This window comes from Geotrypetes seraphini, chromosome 4, assembly GCF_902459505.1.
Source record: "Geotrypetes seraphini chromosome 4, aGeoSer1.1, whole genome shotgun sequence".
NCBI lineage: Eukaryota > Metazoa > Chordata > Amphibia > Gymnophiona > Dermophiidae > Geotrypetes > Geotrypetes seraphini.
In genome coordinates this window covers 220,248,486-220,267,334 of record NC_047087.1, presented here as the reverse complement: position 1 = coordinate 220,267,334, position 18,849 = coordinate 220,248,486, and the positions used below count along the sequence as shown (strand labels likewise).

The window sequence follows — 18,849 nt, the reverse complement described above, 5'->3', positions numbered from 1 at the left end:
TGCCTCGTTTGTGCCAGCATCGACTTCGATGCCTGCTGCGGTGCATTCCACTGTCTCCTCAGGTCAGGTAACGCAGCCTCCCATTCCTCCTGTGGTGCTCAAGGTGCCCAAGGCTTCTAAGTCCAAGCCCCCGGGCGGCCGAGTTAGCGATGTCCGTGCTGGAGGTCCCATTGCGGATGCGGATCCCTCTTTGCTGGCTTCGTTCCATGCCATGATGGAGAAGCGATTTGTCGAGCTCTTTACTAAGATTGGGCCGACGCTTCTTTCCCAAATCCAGCCTGGGCACGCGGAAGCCTCCCGCGAGGTCGAGCCGCCTCCGGTGCCTCCTCGACGCACACTCTCGCTGCTGGGAGCAGAGTCTCGGCGAGTGTCTGGTCTGGCTTCGGGGCATGCCTCGCAAGGAGCAGAGTCTTTGCCCATGCCACCTTTCAAAACTGATACCCTCGATGCATGGCGCATCCACCTTGCCTGAAACGGAACCTTCCTCCTCAATGCCGAGCCTCGAGCCTTGGGGAGTGCCTCGGGGGGCTTCGTCTCAGCCTCCGCTGCTTCGATCCACAGCCTCCAGCTATAAATAATGTAGAACACAATAATGTTGATCTCAATTGTCCTTAAAAGGACAATTAGGTCTCGAAAGCATCAAGAAAGAGAAATGTCTTTAGCTTCATCTTAAAATTATTAAGAATTGATTCTTCGCGTAAATAATTTGGGATACTGTTCCAGAGAAAAGGGGTAGTAACAGAGAATATAGTAGACTTCATTGTATTTATATATTTCAGTGACGGAATAGAAAAAAGGTTATTGGCTGTTGATCTTAGAGTCCTAGAAGGATTATAAGGAGTAAGAAGATTATTAATAAATTTGGGTTGATTGTTTTTAAGCCATACCATAATATGGTATGGCTTAACCTCAAGAAAGGTTTCTCAAGGTCAAACACAGCAACGAGGGTTCTCAACTTTAGAGGCACAGACTTCGACCGCATGGGAAGTTTTGTCCATCAGGAGTTACAAAAACAAGCACAACCTGACAATGTGGAGGATATGTGGTTGACTCTGAAGTCCACCCTACATGAAGCAACAAACCGCCACATAAGAACAGTAAGTAAGCGCAGGAGGAACAAAAGACCCCAATGGTTCAGTGCAGAAATTTCGGACCTCGTTAAAAAGAAAAAAGAAGCATTTATCACCTACAAACATCTAGGAAAACAAGAGGCGGAAAAAGACTATCTGGACAGGTCAAAAGCTGTCAAAATAGCAGTCAGGGAGGCCAAACTCAGAATGGAAGAAGATCTAGCACGGAATATTAAGAAAGGGGATAAATCCTTCTTCAGCTATATTAGTCACAGGAAAAGGAACAAAGATGGGATAGAACGCCTGAAGAAATCGGACGGTAATCTTGTAGAATCAGATTCTGCCAAGGCAGAATTACTAAACGAATACTTCTGCTCAGTCTTCACCCGTGAAGCGCCGGGAGCTGGTCCACAGATTCAGATGGGAGACAGCCATAAGGACATATTTCATGACTTCGAGTTTACGCCCAGTAGCGTCTACTACGAACTATCAAGACTCAAAGTAAACAAAGCCATGGGACCGGACAACCTACATCCCAGAGTGCTCAGGGAATTGAGAGAAGTCCTGGCAGAACCACTATCTGTTCTTTTCAATCTTTCCCTACGCACAGGAAGAGTCCCCTTGGACTGGAAAACCGCCAACGTTATCCCACTCCACAAAAAGGGCTGCAGGACAGAGAAGGCAAACTACAGACCGGTGAGTCTCACGTCTATAGTGTGCAAGCTCATGGAAACACTGATCAAACGAAATATTGACACAATCCTAGACGAGGAAAACCTACGTGATCCCCACCAGCACGGATTCACCCAGGGCAGATCCTGCCAATCTAACCTAATCAGCTTTTTTGACTGGGTTACTAAACAACTTGATGCCGGAGAGTCACTGGATGTAGTATATTTAGACTTCAGTAAAGCTTTTGATAGCGTCCCACACCGAAGGTTATTGAACAAGCTGAAGTCGATAGGATTAGGGGACACTCTAACTACATGGATTGAGGATTGGCTGAGTGGTAGACTTCAGAGGGTGGTGGTAAACGGTACCTCATCCAAAACGTCAGGCGTGATTAGTGGAGTGCCGCAGGGGTCGGTCTTGGGCCCGATTCTATTCAACTTATTCATAAGAGATATGACCCAAGGACTTAGAGGAAGGGTATCACTGTTCGCCGACGCCGCCAAACTTTGCAACATAGTAGGTAAAAACACCTTGCCTGATAATATGACGCAGGATCTACTGCTGCTAGAACGGTGGTCAGCAACATGGCAGCTAGGCTTCAATGCTAAAAAGTGCAAGGTAATGCCCCTGGGAAAGAGAAACCCGCACAGAACTTACATACTAAATGGTGAGACCTTGGCCAAGACCACAACGGAACGTGATCTAGGGGTGATCATTAGTAATGACATGAAGGTTGCTAATCAAGTGGAGAAGGCTTCCTCCAAGGCAAGGCAAGTGATGGGTTGTATCCGTAGAGGTTTTGTCAGCAGGAGACCTGAAGTAGTGATGCCGCTGTACAGGTCCATGGTGAGGCCTCATCTGGAATACTGTGTTCAATTCTGGAGACCACACTACCGAAAAGATGTGCTGAGAATCGAGTCGGTTCAACGTATGGCCACTAGGATGGTCTTGGGGCTCAGGGATCTCACGTATGAAGAAAGACTGAATAAACTACGGCTGTACTCACTTGAGGAACGAAGAGAGAGGGGAGACATGATTGAAACATTTAAGTATATCACGGGCCGTATCGAGTCAGAAGAAGATATCTTCTACCTCAAGGGATCCTCGACCACCAGGGGGCATCCGTTAAAAATCAGGGGAGGGAAGTTCCATAGCGACTACAGAAAATACTTCTTCACTGAAAGAGTAGTGGATCATTGGAACAAACTCCCACTGCAGGTGATTGAGGCCAAGAGCGTGTCAGATTTTAAGAGACAATGGGATGTTCACATGGGATCTCTAAGGGAGTAAAATCAGAGGGGCGGGAATTTGGAATGGGCAGACTTGGTGGGCTATAGCCCTTTTCTGCCGTCTTTTCTATGTTTCTATGTTTTGTCTGGTCTTGAATGTTAATAGAATAATTTTATAAGTGATTCTGTGTTCCACTGGTAACCAGTGAGCTTGCAAAAGGGGAGTTTGATTGATGCTATTATTATTACTAAAACTACTATGTTACCATAGGAAAATACCTGCATTTCTGTCTGCTAATTGTCTGAGACCCTTCTCCTATCTTGTTGCTCAGATGTTCATGAACAGGTTCTTCATGTGTAATGTTCTTTTTCCTGTTATGTTTTTTTTTTTTTTTTTTTTTTTACATTTCTTAGGTTATTATCGCACAGAGAGAGACAAAGGAACTCAGTATGAACTCTTCTACAGAAAGGCAGATCAGATGGACTACAGACATGTCACACTTTTCAGGCCTTTTGGGCCAGTCATGAAAGTGAAGAGTGAAATTCTCGATATCTCCAAATCCATTGTTAATATCATTGTCCCCCTTTCAGGGCGGACCGAGGCATTTTCACAATTTATGCAGAACTTTAGGTAAGGAAATGGGGAAGGAATTAAGGGATCTTTTTACTAAGCTGCAGCAAAAAAGTGGCCTTAGCTTGGGCTAAGGCCATTTTTACCATGGCTATAAAACGGCCAATTTTCTATTTTTTGTATTAATTGCCATGCACTAATGTTGCCATTAGGGCATGGCCATTTTTAAAAATTAAAACTACAAACATCACAATATAATCAATGTTAATTTTAATAAATAAATAATAATAATATAATAATAACTTTATTCTTCTATACCACCACAATCTTGCGACTTCTAGGCGGTTTACAATCAAGAGTGCTGGACATTCAGCGAAATACAATAAGTAGATATTCAGAGGAAATACAGAGATCAGAGACCTCAGGAGGCAATAGTATAGAAATACAATTTGCTGAGCGAAAATGTAATATGTACATTTTAGTAGGTAAATAGTGCTCAGACCCACAACCATCAGTGTTTAAGTGTAATCATATACACAACACTAGCTGCCATTACACCATCATAGCACTATTCTTGTCTATGCCACCAATAAAACTTTCCATATACTTTACTAATACAATGAACTTATCTTTTTTGGTGGTCAATTCTATGTTGATGGTCACCTAATCGGCAACTAGGAGTTGTAAAGTGCTTGTGCATAATCAAAAGGACTTTTGGAAGCCATGAAACACAAGTCCTTCCTCCGACTCGAGTTTCGCATAACGTGTGCTTCCTCAGAAAGGGATTATCTACCAAATCATAAATATAATTATTACCTAAGATCATTTGTACACTGACATTTATCAACACATTTCAAATATTCCTTAAAATATGTACCATGTAATACCTTAAATCGGCTTCCATGGATGAACTTCATCCAACCAGCTCCGCCAGAGCACTCCACTAACAATCCTCACAAAGTTAATTCATCGTCATCATTACTAAACTCCTCCTTTTATCCAATAAGACCTCCTGATCACTACATCTGCCTCCCCTTGTGTCACATTGGTTGGATCAGGGACACATGAGTGAAGAGTTACGATATATAGTGTTATTACACATATCTGGATATAAGGGAGATGTTACTCTGATTTTAATGGAGAAAGAACACCGGTTTATTTTTGATTGGCAGACATTGAGTCCCAAAGGACTCAATAACGAAATTGATTGGTTCCAGCTGTAGAACTACCGACTCTTTCCCCCCTCCCCCCCCCCCCCCCCGATTGGCTGTAGTGATCAGAAGGTCTTATTGAATAAAGGGAGGAGTTTAGTAATGATGACGATGAATTAACTTTGTGAGGATTGTTAGTGGAGTGCTCTGGCGGAGCTGGTTGGATGAAGTTCGTCCATGGAAGCTGATTTAAGGTATTACATGGTACATATTTTAAGGAATATTTGAAATGTGTTGATAAATGTCAGTGTTTAAATGATCTTATGATGATATTTAGGTAATAATTATATTTATGATCTGGTAAATAATCCCTTCCTGAGGAAGCACACGCTATGCGAAACTCGAGTCGGAGGGAGGACTTGTTTCATGGCTTCCAAAAGTCCTTTTGATTATGCACAAGCACTTTACAACTCCTAGTTGCCGATTAGGTGACCATCAACATACAATTGACCACCAAAAAAGATAAGTTCATTGTATTAATAAAGTATATGGAAAGTTTTATTGGTGGCATAGACAAGAATAGTGCTATGATGGTCTAATGGCAGCTATATGATTACACTTAAACACCAATGGTTGTGGGTCTGAGCACTATTTACTTATTTATTAAAATTAACATTGATTATATTGTGATGTTTGTAGTCTTAATGTATTTATATATTATCAAAACTATATACTAGTATTATCCCTATATGTATTCATTTTTAAAAATTACCACATGAGCACTTATCTCCACCCATTTTCTAGGCAGTAAGGACTCACTAACAGCATGTGGTAATATAGCTGTGCTAACTTTACTGCAGGCATGCACACTGTCTGCCAGTGACATGTTCCTCATAAAAAAGTAGTAGTTAGCTCAAGCAAACTTGGCAGTTGCAGGACACCTGAATTTGTTTCACAGTACACTATTTAAAGCTGTGTTAGGCCTGCATTAGCGCCTAATGCAACTTTAAAAAGGTCCTCTAAGCTCTTAAAGGACCCAGTTGTGCTTTCCACAGATGAATTTTGCTACCAACATGATTCAGAATTACAGAAAAGCTGCAGTGTTTTATAGAAAGAGGTAATTTTCAAAGCCATTTATGTAGGTAATGTTTTATGCACAAATGAGCTTTTCCAATTACCTGTTACATATATGAGTAAAAGTGTCATGTGCATCTTGTTAACATATATTTTTTATATAATGAGCAGATGCTTTCTTGGGGGGTGAGTCTGGGGAGGATTTGCACATACACACACATTTTTGAAAATTTAATTTTATGTGTTTCATTCTTTATTGAAAAATATGCATTCTAAATAGCAGATATAGACGTGTGCACAGTTTTCCTGTACACATATATTTCTCATCTATGGGGGTACTTGTAAATTAGTTTCAAAATCAGTATGTTTTTTTCTGAGTTTTCTAATATTATATGACTTTAGTTGATGCCTTTCTCAGGAGTTCAAGGCGGATTGTTTTCCGGCAATCACAAAGGAGAAAGTCGTCTCTGCGCACTAAGCGGCAAAATCCAAACAGAAAAGCAGAGCATGCCTGGTCTTCAGACCCCTCTTTATTAATAGTAAATTAATTATATAAGCAAATTAACTAAAACAGTCACATAAACATGTGGCAAATGATAGATTCAAATCGAGGACTCGACATGGTCCATGTTTTGGCTATGGCGACAGCTTCTATCCCAAATTTGGATGCCATTTGTGGCTTGTTTTTATCTTTTAGGACTCCTGATGCAGTCACCATAGCCAAAACATGGACGTGTCGAGTCCATGATTTTAATATATCATTTGCCATATGTTTATGTGACTGTTTTAGTTTATTTGCTTATATAATTTATTTACTATTAATAAAGAGGGGTTTCAAGATCAGGCATAAATTGTTTTATCCCAGGACAAGCAGGTGGGTCACATGTGGGTGACATCATCCACAGAGCCTTGCAAACAGACTTGCTTGTAAAACTTTAAGAAAGTTTGTGACTGCCGCACTACGTATGCGCGAGTGCCTTCCCACCTGATGTAGGGTGCGTGTCTCCTCAGTTCTCAGTTTTCCGCGGAGCCGAGAAGCCACTCGTTTCTATACTCTGCACTAGACTTAGTTCTACTCATGCCTTCTCTCACCATGTCTCATGCATTTTCTTTACAGGGTCGCTGTGTTTCTTTGCACATTTCATTTAAAAAAAAAAAAAAAAATATATATATATAGTTTCTTTCTTATTTTCTTCTTGTCACGGCGGGACCTACTCACAGCTTCAGCCTGTGGGCTTCAATTTTGCACATCCGTGTTTCATTCCAGTCCCGGCCGGTCACAGGGTTACGAAGTGTAGCCTGACCACGTTTGGAGTCGGGCATCCGCTGTGCTACACTTACCAATTGATGTTGTCGAGTCCACAAATGGATCGGCCTTTGCCTAAGGCCTTGAATCCCATTCCTGCCCCAACCTCGACTCCAGCACAGTTTTCTCCGGGGTCAAAATCTTCAATCTCAATCAAACCTTCCTCGATGGGGAAGTTTTCATCCTCAGGGAAGTCAGCAAAATCCAATCCGGATGAGCCATTATCCTCAGTGTCTCCATCTGGTAAGCTATCCAAGCCAACCCCTCAGGAGTCGCAGGCCATTTCAGCAGCAAGACTGGTAAATCCTGTCACTTCGTGACTTCCCAGGAAGCGTGTCTCAAAATTGAGGCAACACTTTTCCTCGAGGTCGTCAGAGTCTATAGCCACACCAATTGTACTAGCTCCACTGGTCTCGGTTCCGGCTTTGCTGAGTATGTTGGAAGTTATTCTGCATCAGGAGTTTGGTAACATGCTTGCCAAATTAACTCCTGTCTTGACCTGCTTCCTGCAGGCCAGCCTTAGCACTCAGCAGTAATAGAAGGAGTCGAGTCTTTGAGAGTGCCTTGAGGAAAACCAACACACTCTATACGAGGAGTCGAGTTCTTCAGAGTGCATCGAAATCAATCTACACACTCTATGCAAGGAGTTGAGTCTTTGCGAGTGTCTCGAGATGCATCTGCACAAGGAGCTGAGTCCTTATCAGTGACTCAACTTTGATCTCCAACTTCCAGCCCTTCCTCTACGCATAAGGCATTGCCTTCTTTGAGGCACAGGGCGACGACTCCTCAACATTCCTTATTGAGACTGCATTCAAGATCACTACCTCGTTCTCTGAGGCACAGTTCATCTTCACACCATCTGTCAAGGTATTCATCAAGACCCAGGTCCTCTTCTCGAGACAGACCTTGTTTCTCGAGGCATAGCCAATCCTCGAGACAGCCATCTTCCTTCTCGAGGAAATCTACAGCAGAACCACTTTCGTCAGTTGAGTCCTTCTCCTATGTTTTTTCATCACCAGCTGGTTCTTTTTTGCCTATGGTTTCAGATCTCAGGTATCAATATTCCACAGCGGCTTCACCCTCTTTCTCTGCCATGAGACGTACTTCGAGGGATTCTCGATCGCCTTAAACTCAACAGGATCTCCCCTTTTCTGCTTCAATGTCATTTACTAAATTTTTATGCCAAATGAGTAAAGATCTTAACACTTTGCAGTCTGATTCAACAAACTCTAAGGAGTAAGAAATTACCCTACTCTAAGAAATTACTCTAAGAAATTACCCATGAATGGCATTCTCACTCAAAATTTCAAAAGAAATCTTGCTACACCATATTCCGTTCCTGCTGTGTCAGTGAAACTGGAATCTCGATATCAAATGGTTCACTGTACGGGATTTGAAAAATCTCAACTATCCCATCAATCTCTTCTTGTTGGGTCTTCCTTGAAAACAACCAATCCAGCCAAGGTCTATGCCACAGTCCAACCTGGCCGAGAGGGAAGGGCCATGGATAAATTTGGCTAACGCCTGTATCAAAATTCTATGATGACAAATAGAATTTTAAATTACAACTTTGTCTTTACATCATATTTCAAATATTGGGTCAGTGCTTTGCCCACTTTTTTTCAAGTACATTCCAGAGCATCGCCTGACAGAGTTCTAGCATATGCATTCCACTCTGGGATAACTTCGCATACATATGGTCCAGGCTGCATATGATGCTTTTGAGATGTCCTCCAGGGTCACTGCTTTCTCGGTGGCTATGCGCCATCTCGCCTGGCTCCACACCATAGATATGGACCCAAATCTACAAGATTGACTGGCCAACATCCCATGCCAAGGCAATGAGTTGTTTGATGACTCTATTGAGGCAATTACAAAGCACTTGTCTGAGCATGAGAAGTCATTTGCCTCCATCATCAGATCAAACCCGAACCCTTCCACAGATAAGGGTTATACATCTCCTCCATCTTCCCAAAGGCGTTTCCCTCAGAAGGCAGCACCTGATTCAAGGTTGCCTCTTAAGAATCAGCAGCCTTAACAGCAGCAATGGCAGCAGCGTAAACCTCAGACTTCTGCTGCACCTAAGCTTTCTCAGTCTTTTTAATCAGCTCACACAGAGAGCACAACCTTACTTGTTCTACCTCTCTTTTTTCCATAGGGGGTCGTTTCCATCATTTCTACCAAAGATGGGACTTCACTCTCATCTGGGACGGCCTCTCTCTGCACTTCCTTCCAATTACAAAAGAGTATCCTTTCAATCTTTCTGGACCACCCTTCTTCTTCATGAAGCTTAAGCTCCGCTGTGTATCCATGTCATCGAGGAGGTTCCTCTGGAACAGCAGAACAAGGGGTTTTACTCCTGTTACTTCCTTGTCCTGAAGAAGACGGGGGATCTGCGACCTCTCCTGGACAAATTCCTTGTAGGAGATTAATTTCGAATGCTGTCTATAGCATCATTGTATCCTCTTCTGGATCAAACCAATTGGTTATGCTCCCTGGATCTCAGAGGCTTACACATTTCTATTCATCTAGCCTCTTACAAGCTCCTCAGATTTCGGGTGGGAAATAATAATTTTTACTAGAGTACTGTTTTTTGACCTAGATCATCTTCCAGAGTTTTCACCAAGTGCCTGGTAGTGGTGGCAGCAGCTCTGCACAGCCATGGTCTCCAGGTATTCCCATACTTGGACGACTGGCTCATCAACAATTCAACATATCAGGGGGTTCTTTTAGCGACCCAACAGATTATTTGATTCTTCCAACAATTGGGATTCAAAATCAACTTTCCAGAATCCCAGCTTCAACCCTCTCAAAATCCTACAGTTCATGGGAGCTGTACTGGACACTGTACACCTCAGAGCATTCCCTCCTCAACAACGTCAGGATGCTCTCATTCAATCTTTGGTTTTTAAACTCTCTCAACTCTGGAATGATCTCCCCTTTATTTTAAGGAGTTCCAGTTCATTTCAATTTTTCCTTAAATCTTTAAAAACTACCCTATTTGCCAAATATTTTAAAAATTAATTATTTTGAAATTTTGCTATTATTTTCTTTTTATCATTTGTAAATCATTCCCTGTTTATTTAATTGCTGTAAACTGAGTCGAGCCTTCTCAGAATGATGACTCGGTATACAAAGTTAAGCTTTAGTTTAGTTTAGTTTGTCACAAAGTGTCATACCTCACTTCACTTTCAGCGAGACACATGATGGTTCTCCTAGGTCACATAGCCTCTACACATAACTCCTTTTGCCAGACTTTACCTCAGAATTCCTCAGTGGACCCTGGCATCTCAGTGGGCGCATGCTTTCGACCCACTCTCTCAGCACATTGCAGTGACTCCTCTCCACTGGTGGATGCTCTCTTCCAATCTCTCCAGAGATTTACTGTTTCAAACTCCCCCTCATCAGTAGGGCCTCACGACAGATTCCTCAACCTTCGCTTGGGGGGCTCATCTCGATGGTCTCTGTACTCAAGGCCAGTGGTCCACCACAGATCGTCAGTGTCACATAAATCTGTTGGAGCTCAGAGCGACCTTCAATGCTCTCAAAGCATCTTCTCCACGTTCAAGTAATCCTCTTTCAGACAGAGAATCAAGTTGTCATGTATTACGTTAAAAAGCAGGCAGGCACATGATCTCTCCTTCTCTGCCAGGAAGCTCAAAAGGTGTAGAATTGGGCAATCCTTCACAACACCTTTCTAAAAGTGGTCTATATTCAAGAAGAGAAAAACTGACTGGCGGACAAATTGAGTTGTCTTCTATAACCTCACGAATGGGCACTCAATTCCTCGCCTGTCCATCACATTTTTTCCTCTGTGGGGGACCCCTCAGATGTTGTGTCTCCCCACAACAACAAACTGCCTCAGTTCTGCTCTAGGATATACACTCCTTATTGTCTTGAGGCAGATGCTTTTGTTCTGGAATGGACGCATCAGTTTCTGTATGCATTTACTCCATTTCCTCTCATTCTCAAGACACTCATCAAACTCAATCACGACATGCCACCATGATTCTCATAGCTCCTTGGTGGCCCAGACAACCACGGTTCTCCCTTCTACTTCAGCTACCAGTGTTTCCCTCTCTGCTTACACAGAGTCAGGGGTCTCTACTTAATCCCAACCTGCAGTCTCTACACCTGACAGCTTGGTACCTCTCAACCTAACTGCCACTCTACAGTCTTCTCAATCTGTCAGGGACATTTTAGAAGCTTCTAGCAAGCCTACCACCAGTCAATGTTACAACCAGAAATGGGCTAGATTTTCTGTTTGGTGCTCCATTCATCACAAGGAGCCTCAATCCATCTCCTTGTCTTCAGTTTGGATTACCTGTTGCATTTATCTCAATCAGGTCTCAAATCCACATCTATTCGAGTACATCTCAGTGCAATTGCTGCTTTCCATAAGCCTATAGAAGGGAAACCCCTTTCTGCTGATCCTGTGGTTTCCAGATTTATGAAAGGACTTTTCAATGTCAAGCCAAACCATCTCCAGTGGTTTGGGAATCTCAATGTTGTTCTTGCTTAACTGATGAAGCCTCCTTTTGAACCAATGGCTTCGGCTCATCTGAAATATCTCACTTGGACAGTGGTTTTTCTCATTGCTTTCAACTCTGCTCGCAGAGTCAGTGAGCTACAAGCTTTAGTAGCGACCCACCTTTCGCAGTCTTCCATCATGACAAGGTGGTCCTCCATACTCATCCTAAATTCTTACCTAAAGTGGTTTCAGAATTTCATCTCAACCAATCCATTGTACTTCCAGTGTTTCTTCCAAAGCCTCATTCTCATCCTGGAGAAATAGCTCTTCATACTCTGTACTGGAAGCGTGCTTTGGCTTTCTACTTGCAACGCACTAAGCCACACAAATCTGCTCCTCAACTTTTTGTCTCCTTTGATCCAAACAAGTTGGGACATCCAATTTCCAAGCGCACCATCTACAAATAGATGGCTGCTTGCATCTCTTTCTGCTATGCTCAGGCTGGACTGCTTTTACAGGGTCGAGTCACAGCCATAAAGTCAGAGCCATGGCGACATCAGTTGCATTCCTTAGATCTACTCCTATTGAGGAAATCTGCAAAGCTTCCACTTGGTCCTCGGTTCATACCTTCACCCTCATTATTGTCTGGATTCTTTTTCCAGACGGGATGGACATTTTGGCCAGGCAGTTTTAAAAAACTTATTCTCCTAAATTGCCAACATTCCTACCATCTCATTCTGGTTAGCTTGGAGGTCACCCACATGTGAGAATATGCTGCTTGCTTGTCCTGCGATAAAGCACAGTTGCGTACCGTAACAGGTGTTATCCAGGGACAGCAGGCAGCTATTCTCACAACCCACCCACCTCCCCTGGTTGGCTTCTTAGCTAGCTATCTGAACTGAGGAGACTCTGAGGAGACGTGTGCCCTACGTTGGGCGGGAAGGCACTCGTGCTTGCAGCAGTCACAGAGTTTTACAAGCAAGTCTGCTTGCGAGGCTGTCTGCATCCATGCTCCGTGGATGATGTCACCCACATGTGAGAATATCTGCCTGCTGTCCCTGGATAACACCTGTTACAGTAAGTAACTGTGCTTTCTGGTACATTAGGGACTTTCCTGTCCCCAAATTACCTGCAGTCTGTTTATTCCTGAAGCAGTGGAGGATTAAATGACTTACCCAAGATCCAAAGGAACAGCAAAAGGATTCAAACCCTGGCTTCCCTGGTTCTCACCTGCTGCTGTAACCATTAGGCGGCTACTCCACTAGGGAGCTAGATGCACATATAGTATCATCTATGTATTTATCTGAACAAGAAGCTTATCTACATTAAATTCTATGTAAGAGAAATGTCTTGTTACAGACGCTTTAACAGTGTTTTTTCCTATAGGGATGTATGTATTTATCAAGATAAGAGGATCCACCTCACAGTTGTATATTTTGGAGAAGAGGGTCTTTCAGAAGTCCGGCACATCTTAGAAGGAGTAGCAAGGTATGTGAGTTAACGCTGAACCAATGAATGCCGATACAGTTTATATTTTCATTTCTCCAATGAATGCCGATACATATTTATATTTTCATTTCTCTAAAAAAAAAATATACAAGCAAATTTAACATTTAGAAAGTCAGGCTATGAATAAAACAATATTCACAACTTTATTTCCATAAGACACAGAATGGGAGAAAAGTCATGGTGAATCAGACCTAAAGTGATGTAAATTAGTGTACAAGAGTTCTATGCACATGTTTTGGGTCTTCTCCTACAACATTATCAGGAATGCATGTATTGAGTGAGTGTCTGAAGTTGTTCCAAGCTGTGGCATGTTTTTAGATAAGAACGGCTTTTAGACAAAACCTTCAGTGCTGAGCTAGAAACAGTTAACTTGTGACTGGCTCTGAAGTGCTGATGGTGGAGAATAGAGAATGACACAGGGAAAAATTTTTCCCCATCCCCGCGGGAACTCATTTTCCCGTCCTATCTCTGTAAGTTCTTTTCCTGTCCCTGCCCCATTCCTGCAAGCTCTGTCCTCATCTGTAGAAACTTCAAATACTTTAAAATCATAAGTGTTAGAGGCTTGTGTGGTTAAGGCAGAGCTTACAGGAATGGGACAGGGACAGTGACAAAGCCCGTGGGGATGGGACGGGAAAATTGAGTTCCTGTGTCCCTGTGACATTTTCTAGTGGAGAATTTTTATATAGAAAGGCACAACAAGGTGACCCGTCTTATTCATTGGGAAACTCTGTAAGCATTAAAACATCATTGTACCAGAAAAGCATTGGAATCGTGACCCTTAGATAGTTATGGAAAGGGAGGAGGTTATGATCACCTGGTATATTCCCATCCTGGCAGACTAAAAGCTGGATGCAAGAAAACCAGTTATGTGTATGCAAATAAGAACAGCTGAAGGCTGCAGTGATGCTATCTGCCAGGATCACCCCCCAAAAGCACACATCACTCAGGAAAAAAAAATGAATGGAAGTCGCATTCGCGGGGAATCTAGGTGACCCATAAGACTTCTAGTATAGTGTTCTCTGGATAGATGATCAAAAATTAAACTTTTGGGTTACAATAAAAGGTTTTATTTAGCTAAAAACAAACACTGCCTACCAAAGTAAGACACTCATCCTGATTGGTGGAGGTATTGTGATGTGAGGCTGCTTTGCTGAATCAGACCCTGGTAGCTTGCCATCATTGATGGAATTCTGAATTCTGCTTTTTAAGTGTAGAAATCCTTTGGGAGAATGGCTGAAAATGGACATGCAAGAAGACAGTGACCCTAAATTTACAAAAAAAATCCACTACCAGTGCCTAAGTTAATTGTTTTAATTGGCTATTAAAGGCATGGTAATTGACTGTGCCATTAAAAGCCAATTAAAAACAAATTAAAAAAAAAAAAGTAGGCGCCATGAAGCACCTACAAAACATGGCACCATAATCACGTCTACGAAGACGCTTAGCAGTGTCGAACGTCAAAAGAGGCATGGTTATAAGCAGGGTTGACATTTGGCGCCTACTAAGCATGATTCTACATTGAAGGTAAGCGCCAGAAATGTAGATCTGTAAAACCATGGTCTACATTTCTGACGTCTACCTTTGACGCAGGCTGTGATTTTGAAATTGGGCCCTGTAATCTGAGTGACACATGACTGGTACCGTTTTTTCAGGCGCCTGCCGATTACAGCAATTTAAAATTGAAGTTTGGCGGGAACCATTGCTCCACCATATCTGTATCAGAAGTTTGTTTGTTTGTCACTTAATTACGGTCTCCGGTTTAAGTTAAGCTCAGCAACATGATATAGAGTCCCCCGAAGAAGGCTGGTGTGTAGCTGAAACGCTCTGGACACAGTAAAGCGTTGGGCATTTTGGGAATACCTACCAACGTTGGTTTTGGCAGCTGGCCATTTAGATAAGTGTTGTTGTTTTTTTAAAAAAAAAAATTTCACTTTTTTTCATCTTTTCATTTATATAATTCATTCATTCATACATAATCTTAGAGTTTTGAAAACAAATAAATTAAAAACTTTTTAATATTAGTCATAATAAAATAATAAATAAAGCTACTGAAAATTAAGGGTGGGATGGAGGATTGACGTAGATGATTATATGGCATTGCATAAATCCAGAATAAGGACCTGAAATAACATATATGTTATAAGAGATTCTATGCACTAAGTCTGAGGCCACTGTATGATACTTCATCCTCCTAGTTTATCTTCTACTTGGGAAAAGTGATGAGATGGGTTGGGCTGCTGTGTGACCAGCTCAAATAATACATTAGTTATGTTTGGTATTAAAGTATATTAAGTTTGTGACACCATATGTGCAATAATAGTCATTTGAAAAATAGTTTGTTTATTATTCCAAGGAAACCCCCTCTTTTTTGCTGATTTATTGTTGTGGGTTGGACAGTTGAGGAAGTAATCCGTGTTGTTTGTAGGATTACAGCGCTGCTTTCAGAATCCAGGCCTTTGTGTGTTTGGATATAAACCCTATTGGAATATTGTGGCAAGATATGAAGTAAGGTGTTCATGTAAGGAAGTCCTCGAATGTCATAGAGTTGAAATAGTTTTGTTTGGAGATATCTGGTATAGTTCCTGAAGGGTGATGTGCGAGACTGATCAACTGTAGTGTTAAAGCAAATGTTACTGCTGTTCATGGATGCCATTTGTTATGGATTTTAGGTTTCTCACACTTTTTCATACGATTCTTTTTGTTGATTTAAATCAGGAGTCCTCAAACTACGGCTCGCAGGCCGGATATGGCCCTCCAAGGTCATTTACTCTGTCCACGCTCGAGAGTTTACTGCTCATGTTCCTAACCGTTGCTGACCTGCTTCATTGTGGCTTTCTCACTATAGCGCTCTGCAGTTCTCACTGCCCCTCACTGCGTGCCGCCAGTAACTCCCTCACATGAGTTGGGCGGCCAGACACACAACGCTGATGTCACTTTCATGCTGCGTGACCCTTCTGCTGAGCGCATGGCCTGGTATACACAGCCCTGCTGCTGCCGGGAAGGTTTCTTGGAAGTTCAGTACAGCTGGTGGGAAACATTTGGCATTAGTGAGTTGCCGGATATTTGGGCTACTTTATTGCAGGGGCTTGGTAATAGTACTTCACTGAACATTCCAAATTTCAGTATGCTGTTTCAGCTCTTTTTGTGAATTCCAAACCTCATTCTGGCGCTCCAATAGCTTTTCTCAGTATATTTCAAGCCTCATGTTGGTGCTCCAATACTGGCAAGTTTATGTTGGTTAAAATTATTCTTCATTTTAAATATTGTATTGTTGTTTCATGGGGGTTTTTTTTTGGGGGGATGGGGTTTGCACTTTTAATAAGATATGTAATGTAATGTAATTTATTTCTTATATACCGCTAAACTCCGTTAGGATTCTAAGCGGTTTACAGAAAAATAGACAATAGGGTGCATTAAAATTATAAGTAAAATGTGCAGTGTGCATGGCAATTTTTATTTTTCAAACTATATTCCGGTCCCCAACAGTCTGAGGGACCGTGAACTTGGCCCCTGTTTAAAAAGTTTGAGGGCCCCTGATTTATATAATCAAAATTATATCAGTCTGTTTTTTCTTATTTATTCAGTGGATTTTTCCGTCAACGGGATTTAGATTTGGTTCTAATCATGTTTTGAGTATAGATTCTGCTAAAATACAAACCATCATAGGTGATTCACAAAGCTTACTTGGCATTTGTGTGTGTATCTGTATACATGCTACACTGGCACAGATAGGTATACAGTACTCCCCCAATATTCACGGGAGTTCCATTCCAGGAATCCCCATGAATCTCGAAAAACCGCAAATACAGTTTTTCATGGGGGAGCCTGAAGAGGGCAATAGGAGAGCAGCCGGAGTGCAGGAAATCACTCGCAGTACGCTCCGACTGCCTCTTCCTGCACTAAGTCGGGCCTTATCCAATCAGGAGCTGCGTGTCAAAGCAGCTCCTGATTGGATAAGGCCCGACTTGGTGCAGGAAGAGGCGGTCGGAGCGTACTGTGAGTGATTTCCTGCACTCGCGGCACTCCGGCTGCTCTCTCCTGCCTCTCCTGCTGCCCTCTCCTTGTCGGCAGTTCGTGGTCGGAAAATACCGTGAATGACCGGGACCGCAAACCGTCGACCGTGAATGACCGGGTGAACACTGTATCTTTCTGTACCTGTGTGTGTGTATAACATACTGTATATTTAGCATGTGAAAATAAACTGGAAATATAGATAATAGCTAATGTTTTCAAGTCATACAATTAAAACTTGCTATGACTGGTAACAGACAAAGAATGAGTTGTATTAGCTTTTAGAATGTGATGTTTTTCCTGGCACTGCTTTTGGTGATTGAAAAAAATACTAGTGGAAAGTGATTTGAGGTAAGCAATGTAATGTTCCTCAAACACAAACGAGATTAGTTACTAACAGCATGTGTTAATGTCATTAATGTGTATTATTTACTGCAGGGTCCATCGCTTAAAATGCAACCTGCAATATATAATGCATCTTAATGGTGTTAGTGCACTGTTGATAAATGGCCCCCAAAGTATTTTACCTAACAAAAAAAACTAAATTATTATCTGGAACAGCATTGAAGTGAAACTTCTCCACATTAAAAAGGTTTTTGCTGACCCTTGGTATGTAATAACTCATATATTTTGTAGAGAAACAGACTTTCATAACTACACATTGGTTTCGCTGAATGAAGAGTTTAATCGTGGATGGGGCCTAGAAGTCGGTGCCCGGGCTTGGGAGAAGGGTGAGGTCTTGATGTTTTTCTGCGACGTCGATATTTATTTCACAGCCGAGTTCCTCCACAGCTGCCGTTTAAACACTGAACCTGGTGAGTTAATCATGTTGGTTGCTATGTCAGGTGACTAGGGAAGAGGCGTGTCCTGGTGGCAAGAATAATAGGTTGGGAGCTGAGAGACTGTGGTCAAGCCCTGCTTCTACCTCTGATGCTCACTGTGTCTTTGGGCAAGTCTTGTTTGGCCATTGCCTCACTTCAGGGGTGGTCGCTTTAGGCGGCAGAAATTTTGGAGTGGCATGAAGTGCCTTCATCCACACCAGCAATGACTTCCTCACTTCGTTCTGGGTTAGCAGAACTTCCTAATGTCCACCACAGCTTCTCCCCCCAAATAATAAACACATGGCGCATGGGTCTCAGAGACCTTGTGTTTATCATTCGGCTTATTGTTGCTGCAGTGCTGGCAAGAGGAGGTGGTAGGAGAGTTGAGGGGGCGGGGGGAGGAACAACAATAGTTGATTGCCTTGATCCACCCCTGGCTCGCTTATATCTGCTTTAACTCTAAGCAGTTCAGGGCACGGATTCATTTTTCTTGCACATAATTGCTCTCTGATTTGTTTAGAATTCCCTGTTTTATGACTTGCTTTAAGTTAGTGTTTCTCAAACCAGTCCCAGAGTACCCCTTAGCCATTTGGTGTTCCGGATAACCACCATGAATATGCATGAGATTTACAAGCACACACACTCCGTCGCCTGCAGATCTGTTTCATGTATATTCATTGTGAATATCCTGGCCACCCAACTAGCTAGAGGATACTCCAAGAGAGAGTTAAGAAATGCAGCTTTACAACACAATATAAATAAAGATTATGTAGTGTATGGAGGAATGTGCTGTGAAACTAACATGTATGAATAAACGCAGGTTCCTGTCAGCACTTTCAATTGATCAAAGAATGTTACAAAATATTTTCCCCCTCTCCCTCCCTCCCACCCTAATATGAGAATAAAGACAAAGTGCCTCTTAAGATGCAGCCTATCCTCTAGTAGGGGAAGCTTGTGAACCAGT

The 18,849-nt window shown here is 42.3% G+C and overlaps 1 protein-coding gene across 2 annotated transcripts in view; it reads left to right on the top strand.

Annotated features, from left to right (window-relative positions):
• Window positions 1–18,849, top strand: part of CSGALNACT2 (chondroitin sulfate N-acetylgalactosaminyltransferase 2) — a 105,968-nt gene that overhangs the window by 65,998 nt on the left and 21,121 nt on the right. For both annotated transcript variants that reach the window (XM_033942179.1, XM_033942180.1), the window contains 3 exons: window positions 3,386–3,602; window positions 12,931–13,032; window positions 17,701–17,879. In XM_033942179.1, the coding sequence (XP_033798070.1) occupies window positions 3,386–3,602; window positions 12,931–13,032; window positions 17,701–17,879 (498 nt within the window). The remainder of the gene's footprint in view (window positions 1–3,385; window positions 3,603–12,930; window positions 13,033–17,700; window positions 17,880–18,849) is intronic.